Genomic DNA, 20,086 nt, shown 5'->3' with positions numbered 1-20,086 from the left:
GCCATCCTTTTCTCACTGCTGAGTTCATAGCTACCCTTGGAACCCTTTGATACTGAAGTACCTGTGTATTGTCACCATCTGTTCCATGTTTGTTTAATTTAGGATAAGATATTGTTTACAGGAGAATTTCAGTGTAAAATGTCCTAGAATTATTTTGTGTCTTCATTTGAAAAATTGGAATCACTGTTTCAGTCTTTAAGCAAGAACTGAATTACTTTTCAAATTTGTACTGAGAAGTCATGTAATCAGCATAAAAGTGTAGTTAAATAACTTTGTTTTCTCCTATTCCCTCCTCCATCTTTCAGCTCCATTTTTGCTAGTTTTCATATAGAACTCTATAGTGAGATTTCAAAGTGAGCCTTTCCTCTCTGTCTTGTCTATTCTTTTCTGGTGCTACAGACTTTTGCTGTTACATTATTGTATTGATGTATCTAGGAAACCTTATGAAGCTTGTTCAAAAAAGTTAATAAGTGACTATTAGAAATTACTTATTTTTAATAAAGTTATAAATTATTTTTATAACTTTACTTACTTATACTTACTATTATATAGTTTGGAATTTTTATAATTTATAAAAGTCTTTATTTAAATATGCTTAAATCCATGCTGCAGCCTGTCAGTCAGCATGCAGTTATGTCATCCATACTGATGGATATTTTTTCCCTCTGATTATTTCAGGAAGTGTTTGTACCTCTCTTCCTCATCAGAAGTATAAGTTGCCAGTGCTAGACACAATGTTTGTTAGAAAGAAACATCGTGGGAATTACTCTGGGTTAATCATGTTGGAAGACTTTGTGGATTCCTTTGCTGAAGAGTCTCTTGGCCTGCGATATCCACTGTCACCTTTCATGTATACAGGCAAGCTGTCTAATTTTTTCTCCTGATCTTATTTGTGATTTCTTTTCATGTCCAAATGAGTATTGTCATTCAATTATATTGCCACTCCATATTTGTGGCCTTATCCTCAGGTTCTTCATTAAATTTTCTGCACTTTGGTGGAGGCTAAAAATCCTGATTTGTGTAAGATGAAGTAGTTTCTGATTCAATTTTTTTATCCTCTATGTAAAAGTGAATTATTTGAACTCTGTTGGCTTTCTGCTGCTGTGAAGTTTACCACTGTCCCATTTCCCCCATCAAGCCTGTGGCATGGGCAGAGGTGTTTCTCTGTGGGATCTAATGTCTATCTGCCTTGTATCACCATTTACTTGCTCACACCTAAACCTCACGAGGTTGTTTAATTCATGTGTTCTCTGAACTTCTGGTGAAGAGGACATACTAGGCTCTGCTTTCACTTGTGTATCAGAAGGGACAGTTCTAAAACACAAGGAAAACACATATGGTTCTTCCATTAGCAACCTAAGAGAACTATGTCATGCAGGAAATTACATGGAAACTATGTTCTTGGGACTGTGTTCAGACAAGAGGCACCTTTCTTTTGCCCTGTTTCTCAAGGCATGCTCCTTCTTAGGCCATTTGCCAGTATTCCTTCTATGAACATTTTTGTCTGGCCTTCTTAACCGCTGGAAATTTTCTGTTGTTTGAACACCACAGTCTGTCACTGGATCTGATAAGACCTAGTTGTTAGGCTTCAATGAGAAAAATTACTTGAGCAGAATTTAATGACTAATTCATTTTTGTAGTCAAGAAATGACACAGTGGGGGTCTTGTGCTCTGAAATTGTGTATCAGTATTGAACCCGGTGAAAAATGGTAGCTTTTTCTAGCAAAGACCAAAGAATAGTGTCAAAGCATGCATGTCTCTTCCCTTGTATGTTTGATACAGGTATAGAGAGAAAAAAGATGGAAGGACAGCAGTGCAGAAAATGTTCTGGAAGTGAACAGTGACTAACCACTCAATGCTAACATATTAACACTCCCAGGGAGTGCTTGTCACAGATGCCTAGAGAGTGTGAGGGGACAAAAAAAACTTGATTACATCCTCTGCTTAAGAACCCTTCTGTCCTGAGTTTGGTTTTGTAGTTGGCAGGAACAGTAACTAGTGAGGTTTCAAAAATCTCAAGTGGGTACTAGGAAAAGAAGAAAATCCCATTCATCTTTGTTTGCAGATTAAGGTAATAATGGAAAGTATTTAAATTTATATTCAGAAAGGGTTAATTAGGAGAGATGTGTAGGGTAAAGCAGAGTTTATTTCAGACTTGACTGTTTTGTTAAAAAGTTCTTTCTATTGTTGTTTGTGTATAATGGTAGATTGCAAAATAATTTTATTTCAGATGAACTTTAAATCTGAGATATAGCTGAGTATATGGTAGCTATAATACAGTGTTTTTTCTTGTGTTTGCTCAGCTTGTAGGCAGTACCTTGAGAAGTACCCTGAGGATACAAACCTTCTGTGGCAAGTGGAGGGAGGAGGAGATTGGTTCCAGAAAAAGTCTATTATGTCTATAATGCAAAAGGAAGGTCTCAAAATTGCAGGTATGGATGCTTTGTTTTGTTGTTTTCTGACACTATGTAAAAGTTGAACAAATACTTTACAAGAGTGATTTCTGTGAACACTGTGTAGAAACTAGCAGAAAGATTTCTATTTGTCCTGAAACCGTTGAGATCATATTTGGAATGGTGTCGTATTTTAACCCCAGCTGGAAGCTAAGTACCATGCAGATGCTTCTTCACCCTCTCCTCCCCGAGGAGGATGGGAAGGAGAGTCTGGGAAAAAAAAAAGTAAAACCTCTGGGTTGAGATAAGAACAGTTTAAGAATTTAAATAAGATAAAATATAATAATGGAGAGGGAGACAAAACCAGATAAATAAAACTGAAGACAGAAAAGTGTTGCACAGGGCAGTTGCTCACTACCTGCTGACAGATGCTGAGGCAGTCACCAAGCAGCCCTTTCTAGCCAAGTGTCCCCTGTTTATGTACTGACTGTGATGTTCTGTGGTGTGGAATATCCCTGTGGCCACTTCAGGTCAGCTGTTCTAGCTATGGTCCCTCCCATCTTCTTGTGCACCTGTTCACTGGCAAAGCATGGGAAACCGAAAAGTCCTTCAGAAAGGTTAAACACCAGTCAGCAGCAATGAAAACAGTGTGGCATCATTATTCTTGTACTGAATTCACAATGCAGCACTGTGTCAGCTACTAGGAACAGTAATAATTCTATCCCTTCTGAAAGTGGGATGATATCCACTCCTTATTTGCTGTATCTTTATGTCATACCCAGGTTCTGTTCTTTGCAGTTACCAGTTACTCTGACGCTGTTACCTTTTCTGTCTTCTGATATATACACATGCATCATGCATGTGTATCATTGCCTATGGGCCATCTCTCTAAAATGAGTTCCTTTAGTCCATGACTTTGAGTTCTATCTGTTGTAACAGTCTTCCAGAGCAGAAAAGATTTTGCATCAAGTTGGATTGTTGCATGCTGGAGCCAGTTCTGCTTCTGTCACCACTGCACTTGTTTGCCTTTGCAAAGTTAATTCTTCATTGGTCTGGGTGATTTTTACTGTAATACCCTTGATATGGCAATTGAATGGGAATCAGGTTCTGATCCCCAAATTCAGAATGGTGAAAACAGGTGCTGTGAGGTACCCAATTGAGTGATAGGTGTATAACCATGAAACAGACAGTATAAAGTGTTACATGGCAATTAGCATCATACAATTTAATTTATTGGCTACTCACACCCAAAATCAAATCCCCATAAGGAATGCAAGGGACTTCCCCATCTTCCTGTATTACCTGCTAAGTGGAGCCAAGTGCTTGAGCAAACTCAGTTCCACAAATTGTTTTGTCTTTTCCTGAAGCAGGAATAACCCAGACTATTTCCCTCAGCACACCACAGGAAATTTACCTCTTTCTACAATGTGTAAAAGTTTGGACTGTGGTGTGTCAGACTGACTGTCAGATTCCCCAGTGTTTACTTAACAGGTGGCTTCTGCTAAATGTGTGTCCCAATGTTTGAAGGTCCTGCCACACACTGTTCCAGGATAAATGGATTATTGTATCATTTCATTTTTCTGGAGGGTGGTACATGACAGAGAATGTGATATCTCCAGTCAATGCCATGGTCTTTGGCCCAGTTGTCTATGATGTTGTTTAGAAAATTAGTTGCACTACCTCATTCTGGAATTTCTGTCATCTTCTTAAGGTTTCCTTCTTAAGGCCCACTGTTCCTGGTGGGGGCATGGGGTTCAGGCTATGTTTCCTCCTCTCTAAGTGTTGCTTCCACCATTATAAGGACATGACATTTTTCCCTGGAGTTTTGAGGGAGTGTGATATAGTCTATGTGCCCAGTCTCCCCATATTTCTATTTCAGTTGTCATTCTCCATACTAGAGAGGTTTTAACCACTTGGCTTCTTTAATTGCATGTTTCACATTTATGAATAATCTGTGCAATTGTGTCCATGGTCAAGTCCACCCCTGGATCATGTGTCCACCTATAATTTGCATCTCATCCTTGATTATCTGAGGTGTCACAGGTGTGCACCAAGCTAGAAATAATTTTCCCTTTTATTGACAATTCTGATCCACCTAAGTTGCTTCAATCTTAGCAGCCTGATGCACTTTCTGGTTGTTCAGATGTTCCTCTGTGGCCCATTTCTTGGGTGTATCAGTTGCTACATAAGGTACTTTCACAACCAAGTTCTCCACCTAGACAGAATTATCTTGTCACAATGTGGCAGCTCAGATGGCTTTACCTTTTTGCTGCCATCACTGCAACCACCCCACAGGGCATTTGCCACTACACAAGTCAGTATAGAACTAAAATATTGGTCATTTTTCTTATTCAGCAATGTCTAAAGCCAGCTGGATGGCCTTCACCTCTGCAAACTCACTTGAGTAACCTTCTCCTTCAGCAATTTTTTGAAGGAGACTTGATCTCTGATCCTTTCCTACAATGTGGCAGAACAATCAATAAATAAGGCATATTTCTTCTCATTTTCTGGTAATTTATTACACAGTGAGTCCTTTTCAGTATGGGTCACCTCCTCTAGTGATATTCAAAAATCTTTTCAGGCCAGTCCTTGATTACTTTAAAAATTCCTGGACAATCTAGTTGGTGCAGTATTTCTGCTGGTGCACCATTGTGGTAGTGACTGGCACCTGTTATTCTTCAAGAGCCCCACAACAGAAGGGTCCTCTGAGAGAAAAAGCCAGCCAGACAGATGCTTAATTTCCTGTCTACAAGGCAGCTGTAGTGAAAGCCCAATGCTACCCTTTTGGGTCCATGAATTGTCCTCTTTTGAAATGGTCTTTGCCAAAGGTGCACAGAGTCTCTGGGACAGTCACAGTGACATGCTTTTGCCAGTCAGGCTAGTTTCAGCCTCGATTATAGTCAGCTGTTGGGACCTCCCTGTCACTCCAGAACTACATTGGGTTACTGTCCTCTCTAGCAGAATGGCATTATGGCACACTGTGCACTAATGTCTATTAGACCATTATACTCTTGTGGGTTTGACATTCTAGGCTACTGAATCCTCACATTCCTGTGAACTGAACTGATCATCATCTCCCACTGAAAGGAGGCAGGGCCCTCTAGTACTGAACATAGAATTCTCCACCCACTTTTTGTGAACAAGGATTAGAATTCTTTACCATAGAATCAGGGTAAGATTAGCCATTCCTTTCTGTCTGGGAAGTTGCGTGCTAGAGACTGGAGCAACAATTTTCCTGGAAGAATCCACATTTGTGACTGTTTTTCCTTACAGTTCATGCCTCTAGGGTGGAGGTGGATTTCCCATATAATTTTTACATATCCTTTCTGTGGTCCCACAGGATTTTAAAAGCCATGGTGTGTACCCTTTTTTGAGCAAAAAAATGCTCTCTTAATAGCTGAGATACTTGTCTATACAGGTGGGGAGTAGAACCTATCTTCTTTTTGTTGCTGTAACTCCTGGACCTGTTTTTCATACCTTTTGAACAGATTTTTTCACAACTGAGAGGCAAGACCATAGCTAGGAAGAGAGACTTTCTATGTATTCCCAGAATTAGCAAACCACTTAATCCACTGCAGATATTCCTTCATCTCTCTAGGTCATGAATGCCAGTGAATTGAGATGATGGTGTGCTACATATACAAATATCTACCATGTGGGTTATGTGCATTGGGCTTTGCCTAAATCTGTGTGTGACTGCACATTCTTTGGCTCATAACAAATCATCTCTAGCACAGCTAGCTCCCTTAGGTACTAGACATCTCTCTGTCCGTGGTGTCCACTTGCCCGTGGTGTCCACTTGCCTGGCTGATATGGAATGTCTTCCTTGAAGGCCTTTCCTTCACACTCGACAAGCAACTAAGTGCCACATATCTGCTTGTTCCCCCCTTGGTGGAGTGGGGAGGAGAATCTGAAAAAAATGCAAAACCACTGTATTGAGACAAGAACAGTTTAACAATTGAAATAAAATTAAACAGAAGCATAATGTAACAATAATCATAATGAGAAGAGAGACAACAAAATGAGAAAAATGAAACACGAGAGAGAGAACTGATACACAATGCAGTTGCAGTGATTAGCCCCTCCCAGTTTATGTACTGGGATTAACAAATGTGGTATGGAATATTTCTTTTGTCAGTTGTCCTGGCTGTGTCTTGTTCCCAGCTTCTTGTGCAACTGCTCACTCAGCATAAGAAAGTGAAAAGTCCTTGAATTAGAGTAAACCTTATTTAGCACAACTAAAACATCAATGTGTTATCTTACTCTAAATTCAAGACAGAGCACTGTATAAGCTATTAGGAAGAAAAGTAACTCTATCCCATGATAGAAAAGTAACTCTATCCACGTACAATGTCCTGAAAGCAGGACAAACAGTTGTTATATAAAGGTACTAATTTTCTCTTGTGCCTGTTTTCTCTTTAAAATCTTCACAGCAGGGATCTCAAAGAAGGCAAATAACAGTTTCCAAGCAGAGGACAATTCTTGTCAATCTGCAGTATCTGAAGCAGTTGGAACCAGGACTGAGGCAGAAACACAACTAAATGTAGGTACACAGTCTGTTACCTCTTTTTTTTAGTGTATTGTTATTGGAAAAACAGTTATGAGAAATTATTTTTGCTTACGTTTGCTTACTTGTTACTTTCTGTGTGGATGTAATGCTTCCCAGTGATGTAATGCTAATGTCTAAGATGCGTTGGTGGTTTTTTGTTTTGGATTTGTTTTGTTTGTTTTTTGCTTTGTTTGGTTTTGGTTGGGTTCTTGGTTTTTGCTTTTTTATTGGTATTTTTTGTGGACAGGTGGGGTTTCCCCATGCATGTAGAGTCTGTGCTGCAGCTGTCAGGGTCTGCAATTTGAGCCTTTTACCAGCAGATTACATAAACGAGAGTATTTCAACTATCTCTGAGATTGAACTGTTTAGAGAGTTTTTAGAGGTACGTGTCCATGTCACAGTTCAGTACAATGGCTGATGTTAAGTTTGCATGAAGAGTTAAACATTGTCTGTACAAAAAGATTGCAGCTTTCTTTGTATGTATTTTATACAGCAACCAGATTACAGCTGCTCGTGGACATGTGCTTATGAATATGTTTGGGTCATTAAATGTTATGAAGCTCTTCCTTTATTTCATTTGTATTCTGAATGCACACAGAATCTGCTTGACAATAATTCATAGCTCCAAATACCATGAGCATGGATTCGCATGCTTTAAGAAATGTCTGTGTTACTGACAGGCTTTCATAGAAGTCACTGCTTTAATTAAAAATGGGAAATAATGGCTAAATCAATACTCTCAGATACTAACGTTTAAACTTTAGATTTGGAATTTAAGTCAAGTTTTCCCAATTGAGAAATTAGTATTTCCCAAAGCAAAATTAACAGGAAAAATAGTGATGTTTTAAATCTCTCAATGACAGGAAGCAATAACTCTTAGTTGCCTTTCATTTGTAACAGTGTCTCTAGTCTCATCTCTGTGTTTTAGATAGATTCCAGTTATGATCATATCAGCAAAATTATCTAAAAACTTACACGTTTTGGTTATAGAGCTATATGGACATACCCGGAGAAAATAGAAGAGTGACAGTAGTTCTTTTGATTTTTGTTGCTGTGAGTTAAGAAATCGAGCCCTGCCTCTTGCCCTTTTCCAGAGGAAAAGACAGTAGATACCAAAGTGCTCCAGCTCCTCATAGCTTGGTAAAACTGCTGGCAGCTCTAAAATTGGCATCTGCAGTATCTATAAGCAGTTCTGCAACAGTTTGAAAATTGTTGGACCACCTAAGAAAGTAAAATACCCCACCTTCCCCCAAACCATGAAAAAACCATCTCCCAACTTTAATTTTCACCTTTCCATTTGTGCTTCCCATTTTGTGCATTTTAATTCTAGAAGAATTTGTTGTTCGTTTACAAATTTTAATGTATTTAGTACTCACTTGACACTACTTGTCTTGGTTTGAAAAGACAGGTGTCTGCTAAGGAAGGCAGGAGCCTCCCTTGAACTGGAAACTGTAAACCCCCTCCCTCTCAACTGTTATAAATTTAAAATTAAGGGGTTCTCAGGCAAAGATATGGGAGCAGGAATAACAGTTCTCCATTTGTTTTTTGGAAGAGATAAACTTCCCACTTAATAGAAGATAACTGCCACACCTCTCACTGATGGCTAATAGAATACACATTGTTTTGCAATCTAGGACACTACTTCAAATAGCGGAATGTAGACATGGACACTTTTTGCCAGCCTTCTTCCACAGTATTGGAAGTTAGACTAGAAAAGTGGACCAGGATGCTGGTAATTGCTGTTCCAGATTATTACTAGCAGCTAAGAAAAAACAATGTACATAATTTTATTTTAATGTGTCCAGCTTGTACTCACTTTACTGTATCAAGTGCTGAATCCTCAGCTAACTTGCAGAAAAAAATTGAGGTATTTAAGGGCTGATGTGGAGAAACAGGATACAAAAAATGCTCTTGGGAGAGGGAGCTAAGCAGCTTCCCTCTGAGGCAGTGCTGACTGTGCATGTAAGCTACATTACTGATGAATCACCAAGCTCTGGCTTTTCTTATTTTCTACATGGGTTGCCATATTCTGTTGGGTGTCATGATAAAAATAAAACTATAGAATAGCATAAAAGTATAAAAATAAGACTTTGCAAATAAATTTTGCCAACCACTACAGTGTAGTCCCTTGGGTTTATACAGAAAGGGGAAACAAACAGAAAGAGACTCCTTGTCATGGTTTGACCTGGAAACAGGATTTCTGGGATGCTGTAGATAGGGCCAATGAGTGCTCAGATTTGAATGTTGCCATCTGGCCCAACCACTGGGCATTGGATCCACCTCTGAGAACACAGGGTAAAAGCAGGGCTCTCCCCTGGCAGTTTCTCTTTGGATTTCCGGCGGGAAGGAGTTGGGTCTCTCCCCCGGCCCAGTTGCTGGCTGGGCGGGGGCAGGGGAAAAGCCATGCGGCCTGGCCCGGGAGAGGTAGGCATGGCCCCCCCAAGGGTGGAAGGAAGAAGTACAGAAATGCCGGGAAGCAATGGGCAGCCTGTTCCCCCACCTTGGAGACAGACAGAGAGAGTGCAGCCTGTGTTTGTGGCTGTTACCTTGAAATTTAGTAAACATGTGCTGGCAGCAGGCAGCCCGGCTGAGGAGATTGGGGGGGGGTGCAGCCAGGAGTCCAGCCGCCTGGAGGAGTTTTTAACCCTTCTTGGACAATGAAAACTTCACAGAACATTAACCCTTCCTAGAGGAGTGATGAAGGTCTGGACCAGAGAGAGAGAGAGAGTGAGAGATGTTGGAAGAATGGAGAAGATGGAGTGGCATTTTATGCTGGACTCTTTTGTGTAGCCATGGACAGAGCCATGTTTCCGTGTGATACAGAGACTGAGTCCAGGGGGAGAAATGTCCTAGAGCCAAGGAAGATTCAGTGTGGGTACTCCTCGGCCCCAGGGGGTATATAAAATATGGGGGGGGATAGATGTCCCAAAGGTGAGATACTGTGCTTTTCTGGAACTGGACAAAGCATCCTTAAAAAGACAACCCTGGAAGCAGCCCTGATTCTTGTTCGGTGGTGAGAGCACCGGAACAAGGACGGAAAAGGCCACCACGACACATGGAAGGACTCCCTCTCCTCTTGAGGAACTGAAAGTTGAGCATTCTAAAGGGATGGTGCTGGACCCAGAATTGGTGATTTTGGAAGACATATTGTATTGGGAATTTAGGGGGGAGGAGGAGGAGAGTGTTTTTGTGAGGTTTTCATTTTCCTTGTGTTTTCTTTTGTGTGTAGTTCAGTAATTGTTTTTGTAGTTTAGTTAATAAATTTTTCTTTTTTTCAAGTGGGAGCCTGCTTTGTTTATTCCTGGTCAAAATCTCACAGCAGACACCAGAGAAAGTGTATTTTCGTGGGGGCATTTGGCCTTGTGCCAGTGTCAAAACTTTGACACTCCTATAATTGAATTGTGTGGACACTTATAATAAGTAGAACTGTTAGGAAAAAATCTTGGTAGTATTGTTGACAGGTCACTTTGAAATCGTATCTTCTACATTGAGGCCAGAAGTAAAACACAGAAAAACTAGTCATCCATGACATAAAGATAACTTTTAAAAAAGATAAAATTTGCTGTGATGACACAGAAGACTTACTTAGCTACAAATTAAGAATTATTTCAGCAGCTGTTTTATAGAATCATTACTATGAGTGCTTTAGAAAGGTGCAACCATAGGTAGGATGATGAAGGTATTTTAATAAATTCAGAAAATTTTAGAATAACATTAGCTTTGCTTTTGTTCCACAGGCTGACTCTCAAAAAGGTAAAGAATCAACAGATGTTCATGCAAGCACATCTGAAGGTAAAAACTTTGATTATCAGTATTGCAATTACTCTAGATGGATAGTTTTGCAGGCTATTTCACAGCTTTTCATTTTACTTCATTCATCTGTAAAATGGATATAAAAACATGCTTTCCTCCAAGGTGCTGAGATTCAACTCCTATACCTTTTAGAGGAATTCAGATAAAATTATGAGTCTTGGTAAAGATACTATTCAGATAAAAAGTACCACAACGAAATGCTGTTTGTGGCACTCAATTTCTTTCATGAACTATTTTGGGTGGGGAGGTCATATGTAGATCTTAGTCTGAATTTGTTCGCTTAAATTTTTTTTGTATTGTTCTCCTAAGACCCTAATGCAACTCATGCTCCCTTCTGGATACGAAGCAGTCCTTTAAAACGTCAGAGGCTAAATAGAAGTAGACAGCAACCTGGACTTGAAACTTCCCAACGAGATGAGGGAAATGTTCTTCGAATGTCCAAAAGCAGGTACCAGGAGCCCATTTTTACTGATTTCTTATTTTGTTGCTTGGGCAGCCATGAACTACATTAGTGTCACAGCATGTGCAACTGGTATTTCTTCTCCTTTCTCCCTACTTTACTTGCTTGATTTTAAGATTACTAAAAGTAAAGTCTAACGCAAGATGGGAAGTTAGAAAAGTGAGACATCATTTAAAGAGTGATTGCATCAAAATGTAGTACCCGTGAAAGCTCAGTAGATACTAGAAATAGGAAAAGAGTGAAGGCTGAGAGTGTCCTTTTGTAACTGAATCTGTACAATAGTAAAAATATTTGTATTTGCAGCACAGTTTCTAGAGATAATATATCTGGACTTACATCCATAATACTCTGTGTGGTCTTTGAGGAAGTATCCCTTCCCCACTTCTTGTTACAGTCTTGTTTCTTCTTTATTGCAGTAAAATATGGTGTGACTGTTCAGCTGAGCAGCTGGTTACTGCTTGTCAGCTAATAACAAGTGTTATAGGGGGCCATGTCTTCAAAGGGAAGCCCTTTGCTCAGATAATATTTTAAACCATCATATCTGATCTAGCATCCTGAAAAGAACCCAAAACTATTTCCAGTTTAAATGATGTTAGCCTGTGTAACAATCATCAGATGTGGATGTGAAGAGTAGTGTAACTTGTGTGCCATAACAGTTCTTACAGAACAGGGCTTGGAGTAATAATTTGTACTGGCTTTCCATTCAGAATATCTATTTTAAGTAAATAAGTAGCCCCTTCCTCCCTCATAGACACACTGTGCCCACCCCACCCTGCTCCATGTGTATGTCTTCCTCTCATTCTCTTCCAAAGAAATCCACTTCAACCCCTTAAAGCCTCTTCAGACCAACTTGATTATCTTATAGGATAACTTGATTACCTTATAGGAAATCACTCAAGCTTGTGACATGAGGCTTCTTTAAACAGAATTTGTTGTGGGGGTTTTCTTTGTGTGGCTGAAGCCTTGCACAAGGCAGTGCCTAATTTTTGTTTAAATTGCTCTGTGAAATTACAGATATTTTATTGCTGTGCTGCACTGTGAGTGCATTGCCCTAAGCTGGTTCAAATAGGTCAAGCAACACATTTGATGCTGCCACAGCTTAAGAAATGCTGTTACTACTAATAATTGGCTAATTTGTATGTGAGAGGACTAACCTGATATGATTGGTTAGTAAACTAACCTAATTTGAATGTCAAATTTTGGGCCTTGCAAAATTAAGGCAATGAGGTAGCAGCAAAATGTTGCTGTTACACAAGATGTGTTACATGGTATTTTTAAGCAGGGCTAAGAGGAACACTAAAATGAAGGCGCCAGAACAGCGTATGATCTTGGTACTTTCCATGCACACCAACAAATTAATCAGGGTCTTCTGTTGTGCACTTTCCTATTGAGTCCTACTTTCATCTCAAGACTGGCATGTAGGATAAAACCCTCCAGTACTGCCTTTACTATGAGATCACAAAGTAGACTCCTGTGAATTTATTACATGCACTTTTTTCTTTGCTTGTATGTAATAATTTCAGTTCATCTAAACTTTATCATCTTGAAAATGAGAACTGAATATTTGAGTTACTGTTACTACCCTGCAGTAGTGGCAGTGCACCAGCACTTCATCTTTAGATATTTGCTAATGTAACCTCTAGCTGATGGTAACTTATTAATTCATGATGTGTTTATTGCCTTGAGTTACTTTCCAGTCATAGTCTTTGCAATATCTGTATTTTCAGTGATTGTACAAATACAGTTGTTTTCATAATTCCATTATTTGAAACTGTTTCTACAGTAGGGATGAGGGGAAAAAGAAGTTGCTGCTTTTCTTAACCCTTTCTAGCTTTCAAATATGTAATACATGACTACTTTCTAAATTTAAAATAACAAACTTCAAGAAATTTCAGATTTCTTTCCCATAAAATGGAAGTGAGACAGATATAAATTCATAATTGCCAAAGTAGTTTTCCTAGTTATTATTTTTTTCCTAGTGAGGAGTTAGCCATTTTTAGATGCATTTAGTTTTCTAGATTTGTATTTCTTATGGCAAGCGTGTACTACATAATTGGTCATGAAAGAATTTCCCTGCTGAGATCACCAAAATCATGTATTTATCTAAAATATATATCTTAATACCTACAGGCCACCACTTCTTTCCCCCATATCTGAAAGCCCTGAAGACTTAGTAGAAGTGCCTAAGGTGGATACTATTGAGAAGGATGAGGAAATAATTGTTGAAAATGAGGACCAGTCTGTATTAGAAGTGGAAATGCATGTATCACCCTCTGAGAAACAAAGTGAGATGGAGGTGAGCTGGATGGGATAGCAATAGCAGATGGGTTTGGAATACAGCAACAGTTCCTGTTAAATGTGGTCCTTGCTACCTTGCTCCATGTGATTCTCAGCTCTTTGGTTTTTTGCACCAGTGCTTCATTAAGAGGTGCATCTTAGAAGTTAAGGCTAGTACAGAATTAGTTTCAGAGAATATTTCACTGTACGTATTTTGAGCAATAAAGTTTATAGGATCTTCAGTAAGATGAATTTCTAGTTTGTCTACCATCCTAATTTTCTTCATTGATTTCTCCTAATAAGAAATTCCAGAGAATTGGGATAAGATCAAGATCTGATCCAGTATCTCTAATCTTAAAAAAAAAGTTTTTTCAAGACATCAGTACCTGGTATGCTTCAGTGACTTCTATTGGTTCTTTTTACTTCTCTACTTAAAAATTGCCTGTTGGATTTAAACATCAACTTTAAATCCAGCTTTTAGCTTCATCTGCATGCTAATAACTTGAATTTAAATTTCTGAATATTCTTTATGCCTAGCAGTGCCTCAGGGTTTTTTGTTCTTACTGATGGAAGAGAAAGTGGACTTTATGTATGTTAGTTTCAAGGAATGATTGCAGGAGGCATGACAGGTGCATTGAAAACTTCTTGTCTTGGCTCCTAATTGTAGGCTGTGGTCATATATTTAGTACAGGTGACAGTAACAAACTAATAGTCTGGCTAAGTTAGCCAATCTGCATTAAGTTCTGTCTTCTTAGTACACAATTCTAGATATCTCAGCTATCTGCTTCTCACATTCAGCTACAAATTTAGATCACATGTACATCCATTAGTGCTGGGGAACAATAGCTGGCCATAATTTTGACTAACAAATATGACCTTTATTTTTTTTAGGAAATGCCATCAGAACCTCTTAATGGTGAGGTAGCAGAAGAAACTGGTAAGACCTCACTCATGGCTGAAGGGGAGATGGTAAATGAAGTTCCAAGTGGTGAATCAAAATTGCTGTCTGAGAATCAAGGAAAAGAACCTGTAATGCCATTAGTTCCATTAACCCTTGATGCTCCAGCAAAACCCCCAGAAGACACTGAATCAGAGAAGGTGAGAGAACTGAAACAAAATTTGAAGTCATTTTTACTTCAAAGTGTATTTATCTTGCATGGATTTTTTTTCTTTTGTTAAGTAACAGAAAGTAGCCCCTGACATTGTATGAAATTACTGGGAGAAGCATTATTAGGCCAGATGATGTAAATCCATAGGGAGAATACACTAACATTTCTGTTTCAATGTGCAGAAGTGGGATCTATATGCATGTGATACCCAAAAGAAAGATATGTTTGCAGTAGTTTTCCTTGATAGTCACGAAACTGCTGTATCTCACTAAAATACTGGTTTGGTGAGAGTGAAAAGCCACATACTTGTTTTGTCTAGCAATTTGTGCCTGATGAGGTGTACAAATAATTAACTACTGCTAAAATGCCTTTGGTTTCAGAACCCAGGTTTTATTGTTTTCTTGTTTATAGTGCAAAAGCAGATTATTATATGCTAGCAAAACAATAGTTGTATTTGTCTAAATTAATTTTTTTCCCTTGGGATTAATATCAGAGTGTTTTTTCTGTACCTCAAATTATTCAACTCTTTTGAACAATTAGAAAATCAGAGAGCAACTCTGGATATGAAATGCAGGTCACAAAATAGTCTTGTGCAAAAAGGAGGACTGTTTTTTCAAGTTATGTATGTAGAATTAAAAACCTACTGAATGCCAAACTGTCCTCTGATGTTAATTACTAGAGGCAGTAGTTGTTTAGTGTCTTTTACCTTCAACTGATTGTCTTTTTAATTGTTTTCCTCCACCCACAGGTTTTAAATGAAAATGATTCAGAAATGCTGGCTGAAGAAGTTACATCAGTAGAGAAGGATGGCACCGAAGAACAGCAAGAATCTGAAAAGGCCAGCACTGAAAATGCAGCTGCTGTGGCATCAAAGGAAGAGCCCTCTGACAATGGCCCGCCCAACTCTGTGGTAACTGAAGCAGCAGAAGAATCTGTTTCTGAAAACCTGCCTTCGTCATTAGAAGATCAAAATGAGGAAGCCGGGCACAACTCACAGGAGGCCCCTGCTGCCTTGAATCAGAGCTCCTTGGTAATGGTTGAACTTGAGGGTGTTTCTTTTCAGCAGCCTTCTGGTCAGGAAGCACAGAAGAACCAGTTGGAAGAGCCCCCAGAAGAGTCTGCAGAGCAGCCAGATCACGACACGCAGACAGTGGCAGAGCGGGCTGCAGACAGCAGCTCTGAGGAAGCAGAAATTGAGGTACCCGTTGTAGATCGGAGAAACTTGCGAAGAAAGGCTAAAGGCTACAAAGGTCCACCCAAGAAAAAAGGGAAGCCAGCTTAAAAATCAAATAGTGATAATTTATCTATTTATAACAAGGCTATATTGTGTAAAATGTTAAGGTGTAACTGCACCATATCTGGCACAGGACACATGTGCTTAAAATTCTGTGTTGGATTTCCTCTTGGGTTCATCACCTTTCCTCAAGTTTTGATTTGTTTGTTTTTTAAATTTAACCACTAGAAATTGAGCTTCTTCATAGTATGAAAGTAAATAGCCAGTCTCCTCCCTTCATAAAGGATACATGATGAATAAATACAGTCGTGCTTTCAAAGGGAATAGTTTGTATATTTGAAGTGGTAGTCATGGAAGAAAAATGCAGTGTAAAATTCTGGCCCTGTCAAGGTCCCTTAAATTGCTATAGACATCCTTGTCACTGGACATGACTTGAGATAATTTTTTTTTAATAGCTTTGTGTTCTCCACTGTGGAGAAAAGCAGAACAAGAAAAATCCTTCATTGTTTCTTGTTCCCTTCCCACAGGCTTAAGATATTAAAAGAATGTAAGATTCTTCATTCTAGGTCTCAAAATGTACAAGGAAGTGTAGCTCAGAAGATCAATGCAACGTGAGCAGCACTTGTCTTTCATGAGAATCACTTGAAACAGCTGAGTCGGTAGAGTGCAGTGCAGTGTCTGCCACAGCACTTCCTGATAGTGGATTTCTTGAGCAAAGATTAAGAGATGCCTACGCAGCAAACTATTTGTAGCTTCCAAAGCAAGCATTTCGGTAAACCCAAGTTTTTCCAGAGTATATTGAATGGAGCCTCCATATGGAATCATTTGAACTGCCTTCCTAACGACTTGCATGTGTTAAGTGGATAGTTGCTTCCTTGTTGGGTTACAGGAAAAGGATATGACTACTCTTGACCTTGTTTTGGTCTGAATGGAAGTGGTTCTTTGTGTTTTCCAAATACTTGGCTGGTGCTGTGGGGTAACTACTAAAATGTTATGTCTTCCAGGTGTGTGACTCCTGTGAGCACTGACATTTCAGGTGGTTGTGGATATTCATTAGTGTATTAGTGGGTATTTCAGCAAATGCTTGCTTGCCAAACTTGTATGCCTTTAGGAGTTAGTGGGTGATACCTTGCAAATACTTCTAATTCCCACATTTGTTTTCTAACTTGAGTGTAATTTCTGGGATGATAGCTTCCCAGTTGATGACTTTTCTTAAAAGCAACAACCAAAATTCACTGTATGCCAACAGGAATAAACCCAGACTATTCATGCTCATTTCCCTTCTGAGGTTCTCTTGGCAAACTGTGTATTTAACTTGTCACACATACCTAAGCTGGCCTTAGTTTGCTGTGTGTTTCTTTCCAATAAATGCAGATCTTTTTGTAATAGGCTAAAAACTCAGAAATAAAAGAACAGTGATTCTGAGAACAGAAAATTACACCTTTTGTCCTGCATATGCCTTTTCCAAGATGTGTGAACTAGTCTTTTGCAGTGTTGCAAAAACAGAGGTACAAGGTTCACTTGAGTAGTTGCAATGCTGTCTTAACTTTTATCCCTTTATGAAGTTAATGTAAGAATCTGGTTTTGGATTTTATGCTTATAAAGTTTAACTCTATTTATATGATATTTTAACTATTTAAGATACATTCATTCACTTTTTATTTTTCAGGTGATGAACTGAAGTACTATGCTCCTTTTTAATCTGTTAAGAGCAACTTACAGGAAAAAAAAGGTGGCTAAAAAATGTGTTACCTTAACTTTAGATTCAGGGTACGTGAGATTACTGAGTTAAGTATGAATTTCTTGAACTATTGCATGTAGCTGTAGTATCTCATCAATATACATATACAGGTACTCATTATGAACCCCATGATTGATAAATATTCAAGAGCTTTCCTGATTGTGTGTAAACATATTCAAGTGAACCTTAAGCATTTCTAAAACTCATAAAGCTTTTTATATAAAGCATTATAAGACAAAACTTTTGATATTTTCTGTATGATTTCTCTTTTACTGCTGAGTTTAATTGTTTTAAAAAAACAAGTGGCTAGAAAACACATCTATTACATTGCTAAGAATTGGGGATTTTTGAGGACTGGTGGTCCTCAAAAAAAGAGTGGTTGTATACAATACACTGCAACTCATCTTCCATTTTTAGGACAAGCTTTACTGAAGATTCATCTTCTGAGTCTTTCAATGATACAAATGTATCCACTTTGAAAAAGTTAAGTACTCTTTTACTTCTGAGACCCAGAAATTTCAATTTCTTCTAGGTGGATTTTTGGTATGTATGTTTATCACTTATATTCCTGGTGAGGTTGGAACACTGTTCATAACAAGGTAATTTCACTCATCCAGCTTTTACTTTCATGGTTAAGTTGGAATTATTTCAATTAGTACCTTTCTTTTGAGACATTTGCAGAGTAAATACATAAATATTATGAGATTATGATATTAGGATAGTTTTAATTTCTATTGAGAATGATAAAATCTCTGATTTCATTTAGGTGAGTCAGTTTTAAATACTGAGCTTAAATTCACATGTTAAAAGTACACCCTTGAGTAGGTATCTTTATAAATCTGGGGTGCCTGGGATAATAGCTGATGAGCAGACTTTTACAAACAGAATGTGGCCAGTTGTGGTGCAATTAGCAATTCCAATAACCAGTACAGTCATGAAAGATGGACACTGTTCTAGCAGTGATCACAGCAGTACTTTGCACCAAATAACACGTTTTATTTCTACAACTTCTTTGGCATCAAATTTTCCCCAGTAAACACAGAGTAGCAAAATTAAAATACTGACTTTAAGTAATAGTTTGTATTGCTGTACTGATTGTCCCACAGGAACAGTAATTCAATACCTTATTAATTCTGTTACACTTATATAAGGGGACGTGTTTGACAACTATATTGACTGGAGTGCTTTACCTTGGGGACTATTAACTGTCTTATTAATATCAACTCTTAAACAATTTTAAAGATCCTATTGCACCAGCAACAAAAGATTAAAAGATCAACTTTATACAAGTTTGTACCAAATGTTATTACAACATGCTGTGGAACTATGTGTGTACAGTGAAAGCAGGCAGTATTATTTTTGAGCTTTATTTAGTCTAGGAATAGAGTTTAAAGAGCATTAATTTGTAACTTCAGCCTTGCACTTAAATGGTAAATGGTTTTGTACTTGAATCCAATATTTGTTCAAATGTCTGTCTTGTACTGCTTCTCCCATATTCTCTCTTGGTCCATTTTAATTTAATGCAGAAGTCTTTGCTGTTCTCCTGTTTCAGAGTCCTTCGCATGATGTCTGACCTTGCTGCTTTTTTGTACCATTTCTTTTGTAAATGTCAGTAAACAAATTGATCATTTACAATGTCATTGACACTATTAGCAACAAATTGGCCTACGTTCCAGCTTCCTTGCTTCTAAGTGACTGTTCTAAAATATTACTATGGGGATACACTTTAAATTTATTTCCACAAATGTGGTGTTAGATGTTTTCTAAACTGGTGATACCCTGTTTATAAATCTTATGAAAGATGTATTGCTATTGCATAGTATTGTACCTGAGTCTTGTTACTGTGTTAATTTTTCCTTTTTTTTTTTTAGTACTGTCTTGGCTGCTTTTGGAATGTTTTGAAGTAGTAATAAACTTATTTTGTGATTATTTTTTGTTTGGTTCTTAATATTTGAGTCCTTTTCTTCTATATAGGAAGCACATTTTAAAGTGGTTCAATGCACTGGAACATGAATTTTGCCACCTGTCTTCTACAAAGAAGTTTTTAAGAAATCACAAATTATTAATTAAAAACCCTTGTATCAATGAAAATAATTTTCTTTAGCTTTTGCATCAGATTTTATTTTTAAAAAAGCAGCAGAATCAGCTCTTCTGAGCATTATGGCATGCATTCTGCTGTTTATGTCTGTTCTGCAACATGATTAAAATGTCTTAAGTGCAGTTGTGATATTCAGCCAACAAGTTATGTATTTATAGCACTAAATATAGTAAAGGTTTTCAAGACAGCTGTAGGAAATTAAAATATTCTCTTCATGTTGTTAATGTTCAGCAAAGACTAAAGCAACAAGAACTTTGCTTTATAGAAATAAATGGAGATTAATCTATTCTGACAAAATGCCCTCTCTCCAAGCAAGTAACTTGCTGGTTTGTTACCCTCTCTTACTTTCAAATACTTGTAAGTTAGTAAGTCTAGAGTGGGGCAGTGTGTTACACTAATGAAATAGTGACAG

The 20,086-nt window shown here is 38.1% G+C and overlaps 1 protein-coding gene across 3 annotated transcripts in view; it reads left to right on the top strand.

The window, feature by feature from the left end:
- Positions 1–19,477, top strand: part of FAM169A (family with sequence similarity 169 member A) — a 38,348-nt gene extending 18,871 nt beyond the window's left edge. For all 3 annotated transcript variants that reach the window (XM_058823519.1, XM_058823520.1, XM_058823521.1), the window contains exons 6-13: positions 679–858; positions 2,304–2,432; positions 6,827–6,936; positions 10,680–10,734; positions 11,065–11,203; positions 13,346–13,511; positions 14,384–14,590; positions 15,350–19,477. In XM_058823519.1, coding sequence (XP_058679502.1) covers positions 679–858; positions 2,304–2,432; positions 6,827–6,936; positions 10,680–10,734; positions 11,065–11,203; positions 13,346–13,511; positions 14,384–14,590; positions 15,350–15,883 — 1,520 coding nt within the window. In that variant the 3' untranslated portion in view covers positions 15,884–19,477. The remainder of the gene's footprint in view (positions 1–678; positions 859–2,303; positions 2,433–6,826; positions 6,937–10,679; positions 10,735–11,064; positions 11,204–13,345; positions 13,512–14,383; positions 14,591–15,349) is intronic.
- Positions 19,478–20,086: the final 609 nt, after the last annotated feature.

This window comes from Ammospiza caudacuta, chromosome Z (genome assembly GCF_027887145.1).
Source record: "Ammospiza caudacuta isolate bAmmCau1 chromosome Z, bAmmCau1.pri, whole genome shotgun sequence".
NCBI lineage: Eukaryota > Metazoa > Chordata > Aves > Passeriformes > Passerellidae > Ammospiza > Ammospiza caudacuta.
This window is presented reverse-complemented; position numbering and strand designations above follow the sequence as displayed.